At 46.7% G+C, this 8917-nt stretch overlaps 1 protein-coding gene across 1 annotated transcript in view; it reads right to left on the bottom strand.

Moving 5' to 3' along the window:
* Nucleotides 1-1248: 1248 nt before the first annotated feature.
* Nucleotides 1249-8917, bottom strand: part of INPP5E (inositol polyphosphate-5-phosphatase, 72 kDa) — an 8700-nt gene continuing 1031 nt past the window's right edge. Inside the window, exons 2-11 of the mRNA XM_008947414.1 lie at nt 8829-8914; nt 6972-7095; nt 6582-6679; nt 5362-5486; nt 5138-5257; nt 4651-4758; nt 3744-3905; nt 3058-3173; nt 2464-2600; nt 1249-1405 (exon numbers count right to left, since the gene is read on the bottom strand). Of these exons, the coding sequence (XP_008945662.1) occupies nt 1273-1405; nt 2464-2600; nt 3058-3173; nt 3744-3905; nt 4651-4758; nt 5138-5257; nt 5362-5486; nt 6582-6679; nt 6972-7095; nt 8829-8914 (1209 nt within the window). The 3' untranslated portion in view covers nt 1249-1272. The remainder of the gene's footprint in view (nt 1406-2463; nt 2601-3057; nt 3174-3743; nt 3906-4650; nt 4759-5137; nt 5258-5361; nt 5487-6581; nt 6680-6971; nt 7096-8828; nt 8915-8917) is intronic.

The raw sequence follows: 8917 nt of genomic DNA, 5'->3' as shown, positions 1-8917 counted from the left end.
CAAAGAACTCCCAACCCTACAGCAAGAGCCGCTTCTCCTTTAAGGTATTGCATTAATTTATTTTTATTCCTTTAAAAAGAAAGGAAATCCAAATACCTGATGGCTACAGACAGGTCAGTGCCAGCAATGTTTGTACTGCAGAAGGGAAGCTCTGTCTTGGACAGCTTGCATAGATAGCAGCACTTCCTCCAGGGTGGTTGCACGTACTAAGGTGACTAATGATCCAGCCGATCTGTGCCCGTGAAGAATTCTGAAGTATTAGCAGTACTTAACATTTGACCAGTGCCATCCTGGTCCACGTAGTATGTTTAGCCTTAAGACAACACTACTTCAAAAAGAGCAAGTTATTCACAGTTCACAGAATTGGAAAAATAAAAGGAATGAACTGTAATCAGAGGTAATGGAACTGCCTTGCTGCTGCGGTTGCTCTGCATGCTCCCCTAGGACTCCCTTCACATCATCATCACTTTGGTGAAGCCTTACACAGTAAATGTGCTCAGACCTTTCTTTTCAACTCCAGTGTCCTGCTGCCAAAGGCAGGTCGTGTGTTATCACCCCTGGGGAGGGCAAGTGAGTTAAGGAAGGGATTGTTTCAAAGTCTCGACAGCCAAATAGATGCTGTGAGAGATTGATATTTACCCCCTTGGTAACAGAAGGCCTAGAGAATAATTATTGAAAGGCATTTTTTCTACACTGCAAACGTACAGGAATACATTCACACAGATCTTGCTGTAGAGGACCAGACAAGCCCAACACACAAGCACCATCCGTACACAAAACTGCCCAAGTCCCCTAACTGGTCCCTGTTACACATTTTACAGAATACTGTACACTTGGCTGCAGACAAGGAGAAAAAAAAAAACAAACCCCACGACATACATAAGCTGACCAAATCACACAGACACACAAAAACTGTCACCTTTCTGCAGGCTTTTCTTAGGTCCTTGGTCGTGCCCATTCCAGAAGCTGTGCTCCCTGTGTGGAGTCATCTCAAACCCAAGAGACTGCACCCGGCTGCTTCCAAACAGTAGAGTTAAAAATAAATCCATTACATCTGTTGGGATGGATGTCCTAAATAACTGACTCCGTTTTCTTCAGCAGAAGCACTTGAGCTACATGGATTAGCTCATGCAGATGAATCCAGGATGAGGTTTAAGACGTTCTTCACAAGCCACAGCGACTGCCAGAGGTGCTTAAGCAGACAGCTCCCTGCAGAGTTTGCTGTGGCCTGAAATCCTCTTTCCAGGCACCTCTAAGACAAGAGTTCTCAGCTCAGGAAACGCTACATATGCTGCTGGCTTTTTGGTCCTTCTGCTCCTGTCGTTTCTGAAGTTCCCTCGTGATCCGCCTCTTTATTCCCATTAAATAGAGCTCTCTGTCAAACTGCCCTGCAGCCAGTGGAATGCTGCAATGGGAACAAAAGCCATTACCTCAGGGCACAAACACATCCTTGTTTGCCCAACACTAACCAACCAGGGCCACAAAACTAATTTTCACTGTCTTAAGGCATTTCAGTGGGAGAACACAGGTAAAACAAAGTTGTTCTGCCACAGCAACAAGTCGAGGTTTCTCTCAATACATTTCAATGAGGAAAATCTTGGCTGTAAAAGGCAAATGTGCTCCCAATTTAAGCACAAACTTGGCTGCATTCCTGAAAGGGATGCATAGAGGACATTCCTTATGATGCTACACCAAAAAAACATTCATCTGAACAGCTAAACTGGCTGATGGGTAACTTGGTGTATTCACTGGGATGGGTCATGCACAGCAGCTCTCACCTTGGTCTGTGCTAGTGACCAGCAGGACACCCCAGCAGCCCAGCTCCACAGACTTGGCAATACTTCCATTTAATAGGTATTTAATACCCACAAACAAACAAACAAATCTCTATTCTAATTGCACTGCTGATCAAGTGCTTCAAGAAATCACCATTTTCTGGATACTTGGGTCTTGAAATCCCCGAGCATGCTACTCACAGAAAAGAGACTAAGTTCCAGTGACTTAACCCAATCTTCTAAGGAGTTCTACTAGCACAACAGCCCACAGGGAGACACTGAGACCCTGGAGGATCTCAGAACACTGCACTGACATACAGCTGGGGTGGGATAACAGCTAAAGAGGAACAGCAGAGGGAAGCTGTCCACACTGATGGGAAGAACAGATTGCTGCATCTCAGATAAAACACAGCTCTACAGTTAATTGCAATGGACTCTGTTTATCTCCCTCAGGAGGATTAAGGGACCTGGCACCAGGGATTTTGGATGTCAGTGTGAGGTTTAAGTGCTCTTACTGTTCTGAGCAGTGAGAGCATGTACTGAGTTTAAAACAAACAGGCTGCAGAGAGCTCCATGGGATAAACCATATCAGGGGCTCTCCTGAGAGGACAGGCTCCGAACAGGAGCACATCCTCAGGATCACTGGAGCCCTGTGCAATGAGACAGAGTGGCACAAGGAGGTACTAACTTGTCTCTGCCAGGCCTCACTCTCACACGAAACAAGGCAAACACAGGCCGATGGTCTGAGGTCCTGATCACGGGGCACGAGGAGTACTTGACAGCCTGGATGTCGTCCTTGTAGCGACTGCGGAACACCACTCGGTCCTGGGGGCAGAGAGAGGGACACCCACAGTAACTCCCACCCTGGAAAGAAGCACCAGCTCAAGAGAGACCAACCCCTTCATTCATCACACTCCACTCAGTGACACGAGGTGTCTGGGAGAGGGAAACACTCAGGAAGCCTGTGAGTCTGATCCCAGCCACGGCTCTGCGGCCAGCTGTGAGCACAGGGGAGAAGAGACTGAACAGGAGTGTAAGGCAGGGAAAATACCATCAGCAGCCTGTGCCAAGCTCTCCCTCTGCACACAGATTCAACCATCCTTTCTTCCAAACCAGTTCCACACACCCTGTTGCCCTGAAGCAACAAATCTCAGCGTGACTGTACCACATGCAGACCAACTGTGGCAAGGCAGCTCGTTCCTGCTGCTGACAATCTGCTTTTGGAGGCAGGCATGAGGCTGAGCAGCACTTCTGAGCACGCTGCTCTGAAGCCATCCCTTACCGTGTAGGAAGGAGTCCTCTGCTTGGAGGTGGTGTCATAGCTGTCCTTTCCTATGTCAAACTTGTAGGAGGGACGGAAATGAATGTCAGCCTCTTGGAATCCTTTGAAAATAGACCCTGGAAGGGAAGCAGAGAAGCTCAGGTCCTTCCCAAGAACCTGGCACACTTTCTGCACTTATTCAACAGTGCTTAACTAATGCTGGCTAGAAACAACAGCTGTGTACATACATGGCTAGAAAAAAAACACGCTTGGGATCCAGGAAGGGAGCTCAAGCTCCTACCTAGTGAGGATAAAAGAATAGCCAGTGGTTATTTAAACAAAGAACACTTGGTGCCTTTGCTTCCCCTTCCACTGAAAGCTCCTGATGCAAATTCTAGTTAGTCCTTTCTAGCAAATTAACTAGCAAATTCTAGTTAGTCAAATCCAAATGTCCCAGACACTGTGACAGAATGATGTCCAGTTTAGAAAGGAGTCAGAGGAAACAGAGCAGTAACTGGCTTGGGAGATCACACTGCCTATAGCAAAATGCTGCAGAGAAACATCCCTTGTACAGACTGCCAGTGGATCTGACAACTGCCACCTTCCTTTTTTAGGGAATTTAAGAAGAGAAAGCAGGAAAGGTCTCTAGGAAACAGGGATCTGGCTGTAATTATTTCTGGGCGGAGGTATCTCCAGCAGTCTCTCACCCCTGCTCATCTCACTGGTGAGCTGGTCGTATGCCAGCAGCTTGGACATGTCTGTCTCTGGGTTCTGGTTCAAGATGGAATCCACAGTCTCACGATCCTTATTGAGCCTGAAGTTGAAGTCACCAAACCAGAACACTTCATCAAACCGTGTGGTGACATCACCTGCAAGTGGAAGCCAGAAGTCTCAGTTTAAGGGTAAACATCCTAAAAAGTTCCACAAGCAAACAAAAAAAAAACCCCAACAAAGCACAACTGTTCTTCCCTGAATATCCTTTTGAGGAAAATTAAAGTATATGATGTAGCTACACGCTCATTAAAGTGAAAGTCACTCAGTTCTTTCAAAGTGAGAGCTGTGTGATGCACAGCTCACCAGGAGTGCTGCCAGGTATGTGCAAGGAACAGGCATAAATTCTTTCCTTTTACTACCAAGAGACAGAATACTTGATCATGTTTTCTGCCTGTGACCATCACTGAATGTGGCAATAAAAAGCCAGTAGAAAACAGAACAGAAATCTTTAAAAACAATCACAGAAAACGCTGAAAAGAGACCAAACTATAGGACCTAAAAATTAACACAAAAAACTAATGCAACACTGCAGATAAAGAGGAAACTCATCTTTCTAGAAAAAGAGCTCTTATGTACCTAGACATCATGTTAACAGCACAGCATTAAGAAAGAATAATGGAATTTGGCAGAGAATGCCCAAACCTGTCTATATGCAAACTGAAATAATGTTCCTTTCGCTTTAAGTTTTACAATAATTTCTACTTGTTCTAGAAAACACTTAAAAAGTGAAACGTGTCCATAATATCAATAAAAAAATCATCATGTGAATAATAACCATCCTCAGACAAAAGGCCTGTGGCCTCTTTTTATCCTGACCCAGCAGAGCACAGCCTCACTCACTGGAGCTGGAGCGATAGGGGTTTGTGTCCGGAACGTTCTTGGGAAGTGTCAGGGCTTGGATGGTTTTGTTGTAGTCCAGCTTCCTCTCATTCACCTTGCTGTCCCCAGCTGAAAGACAGAGATCCTGTTACTGCCAACGATGCATCACTCTCATTCAATTACCATTTTTGGTGTGATGGGAGAGTCCAAAGGACATCGGACATTTTCCACTAGGGAAATGTAACACTCTGACCCAGGGAGCACACACACACTGAAAAATAATGACAGAAAATGTGGAAAAAGGGATACAATTTTATACACTTCATTTCTCTTTTTCTAAATGCTGTTCTTTTATAACTTTGCAACCAAAAAAATCTCCTCCTTTATTTTTCTCAGCTCAGCAGCTCTGAGCTTTGAGTTGTCTGTCCTGCTCCTCTATCCCCCTGCTGCTTTTTGCCAAGCACCCCCCTCAATTACAACACTCCTTACACAACTGTAAATGCCTCACATGTAAAGTGGGAGGTGATGAAGAGAAAGGAGGTCCCAAAAAACGTGAAGCAGATCCCCAGAGCTCCCTTGGTTTTGATCTGAGATACGATCCGAGTCGTCACCGTGGCATACTCCACTTCTGGAAGGAGAAAAAGAGGCTGATTCTACCAAACAGCCTCCAGAAACAGTGAGCAGGAAAGTGAGGTGAGGGCCAGCCCTGGAGAAAAGGACATGAGCACACACCTGAGCAGAACCAGATGAGGTCCCTCCTAATGAAGACTGACATGTAGAGCACCCCATGGGCAGCAGAGTAGAGCATGACATAGTGGGGCCCAAGTGTCTCCTGCAGGCGGATCTCCCACTCCCTCCTGCAGGAGAGAACAGCAGCTGGATCATGGGGACAGCACCAGCCAGGAAAGGAAATCAGTGTTGTGAAAATGGAGCAATATTCCTGACAAAGCACATCCAGCCAGTGGAAGCACAACCTCTGCTGCATTGCTGTGGTGAGGGCTGGGCAGTCTGAGCTGCAGCTCCACAGGTGCCATGCAGCGGGCTCTGCGTGGTGGCATCACCACTGCCCTGAGCAGCTCACACACTGGGGAAAAGGATCCCACTGGGAAGATGCCCTAAAAAAGCAAAGCCTGACATGTCCAGAGAGGGGTCACAGCACTGACCTGAGGAACCCCTCTGCTGGGAGGCTGGGCTGGGAGAGTTGGGCTTGGGCAGCCTGGAGAGGAGAAGGTTCCAAGGAGACCTTCTGGTGGCCTTTCAGTGCTTAAAGGGGCCTGTCAGAAAGCTGGGGACAGACTGTTCAGCGGCCTGCTGGGACAGGACAAGGGGTGGAGGTTTTAAACCAGAAGAGGGGAGAGTTAGACTAGAAAGAAGGAAGAAATGTATGACACTGAGGGTGGTGAGCCCCTGTCCCAGGTTGCCAGAGAGGTGGTCACTGCCCCATCCCTGGAACCATCCCAGGTGAGGTTGGGGCTCTGAGCACCCTGCTCTAGCTGCAGGTGTCCCTATCCCTGCAGGGGGTTGGACTAGATAACTTTTGAAGGTCCTGTCTAACCCAAACCATTCTGTGGTTCTGTGAGGCTTCAACCTGCTCTTCTGGGGTTAGTCCATCTCAGACAGACCAAAAATTTGCAGTGAGTTACTCATGATGAGTACGTGGCTGCCAATGCCAACAGCCAGCTCTGACCTAGGGCAAGAAGCCCACAGAAATCAGACAGGAGTTTTGATACTAGCTGCTCTGACAACACGACCAAATTCTGTATTTACAGGGTTTTGTGACATTTCCCTATAAAACTATTTTCCCCTGGTGCTCACGCAATACAATTCAGAGTCATGTTATATGGGTTGTTCACTGAAAATATTACAAATATGATGGAGACTATTTCCAGACTAACTAAACCCAAAGAAATTAACAATAAAAAGAGGATGGTTCATTACATTGTTTTTGCTACCTGTCTGGACAGCCTTCTTGAACCCCAATGACATACATGTCCTGGGCATAGTCAGGATCTGTTGGTAGTAAGAAGTCATCCAGATTCACTGGAAGTTCCTATTATTAAAAAAACAGAGATAAAATAACAATATTAGTTCTGCAAAGATGTACTAGACAAGCACAAGAAAAGCACAAGCTAAGCAACCACGTTCCATAGCACAAGAAAACAACTCAGGCTTCACAAAGAGGTTAAAATTCTCTTTCCCAAAGCCAGGCTTCAACTGCAGTCACTCCAGCAGCAGCCACGTAGGCCAGGCCTGGGATGGTTTTGATTTCCTCTGATTTTTACCAAGCTCAAGTGGTAGCTTTACCACTGCCAAAAGGCCTGTGGAGACTTCTGTGCACACACCTTCTGACCCTGCATGTTCCAGGTGGCCACAAAAATGCCAATATTCCGATCAGGGAAATATCTGCTAAGTTCTTCTGCTCCCAGTAAGGCACCACTGGCCATAAGGCTGCCTTCCAAATAGCTCCTGTGAACACAAGACACATAAAAGGGCATCTAAGGAAGTGACATGACAGTTGGGAGTAATCATTTGTGACACATGAATCTTGAATTAATTGAGAGTGTGTCTTTGCCTCAAGAAAATAGCATTTAATGTTTATTTATCATTCTGCTTGCCTGAAGCTGCTTATGAAGTTCCAGTCCTTACAGAGAGCTCGTGGATCATAGGCAAGAAAACAAAATTATTGTCATAATTCAGCCTTTTCAAAGCCAGGACACGAGTGTGATGGGGAGACTGATGCTGCACAGGTTCTGTGACCAGAAGACTGAAGCCATCCAAAGTCTTCAGTCCCTCTAGTACTTACCACAGGCACAAAATTAAGAGATTGGCTGGATATTTCAGCATTTTGAAGCAACTCAAGTTTAATTAAAACAAGAAAATAGCTCCACCATTCCCAGCATTGTGGTACCACGTTGCTCCTAAGTTGAATGAGGGATTTGAACTCGCATTCCTCCTTCAGTTAAGTTCATCAAATTAGTTTTCAAGTAAATGACTCATTGAGTCTGAGGTCTAAAAGAATATTGCATTCCAAGAGGCTGGGTCTGCCCCACACCACCTGCCTCTCCAAAGAAATGCTGCTTCCAAGAGCAGGGGGGACTGGCAAAAGGGTGCAAGTTGAATAAGCATTTTTAATCTTGCTTAAGCCCTGCAAAGAAGGAGGCCAGCATGATGTCAGCTGAGCAACTCACCATCCACCCAGCTGCCCACCAGACTCCAACAGCTCTGCAGAGGGAAAGGAAAGAAAATCCCTCCTGGCAGCCAGTAACAGTCTTCCTCTGGGGCTTTTTTACCTGCTAGGAACACTGGACTTTATCTCAGAGTTATTTTCCCCTGTACTGCTGTAGACTCCCACTCTTCAGCTCAATAATCAGATTTATCCCCCAAGGTCCTGCAGGCTTGCAACATACAACCTTAGCTGAGCTCCTGGTGTCCTTCAGCTTTTCATGTGCTCCTGGAGGGTCTGCAGCCCACACCCAAAGAGGATTAGACACACTGGTGAGCAGACTAATACATCCAGCCTGGGTTCCCTCCAGTCAGCAACCTAAACTGCACTCAGAATGAAGACAAATGAGCAACCAGAGCAAGAGGTCAGGGCCACAGTAGGTGAAAGTGCTGAGATCTGAGTGGAATCACACCTCCCCAGGAGGTTCCTGGCAAAGCTGGTGCAGAGCAGCTCTGGGGGGACACTGAAGCAGTTCATAGCCCATGGTTCAATCCTGCCAGAAGCCAAAAAACCTCAACATCTGCAGAGGACCCTCAGCACTTCACAGGATTGTGACAGGACTGCATGATAGTTTCAAGCTGAAGTGTGGGGTGTTTTTTCCTCTCTGCCATTTAACATTTTAGTTCAAGGCCAATGTACTTTTAAATTTAAAAAGCAAAAATGTTTTTTCCCAGCTGTAAGCATGCACAGCTAGCCTCTTAATTTTGAAACCACATTAAACATTACAAGCAAGCCAACAACACCAAATCAAACTCTCATTTGTGAACAGCAACACCCAGCTGAAAGGAGCAAATATAGAGTATTGGTACTCATCTCTCCACCTCTGAACTATTTCCAGCCTCCACAGAAGCTTAAAGAACCCAGAACAACGGCAGCGTTCTGCTGAGGGGTGGGCACCTCGCTGGCCCTGCCCAGCAGCTGGCTCCCCACACACCACCCCCAAACTCTGCCACGAGAATTCTGCCGGGCACCGTACCTGCTTCGGACATCCCTGGAGCGAATGGGGGTGAGCAGGCTGAACGTGGACTTCATGGAGTCTGGGGAGCACCCGTCACACACCATCCC

This window comes from Merops nubicus, unplaced genomic scaffold, assembly GCF_000691845.1.
Source record: "Merops nubicus isolate BGI_N331 unplaced genomic scaffold, ASM69184v1 scaffold34029, whole genome shotgun sequence".
Classification (NCBI taxonomy): domain Eukaryota; kingdom Metazoa; phylum Chordata; class Aves; order Coraciiformes; family Meropidae; genus Merops; species Merops nubicus.
Note: the sequence above shows the minus strand (reverse complement) of the source record. Positions and strands in the feature narration are given on the sequence as shown.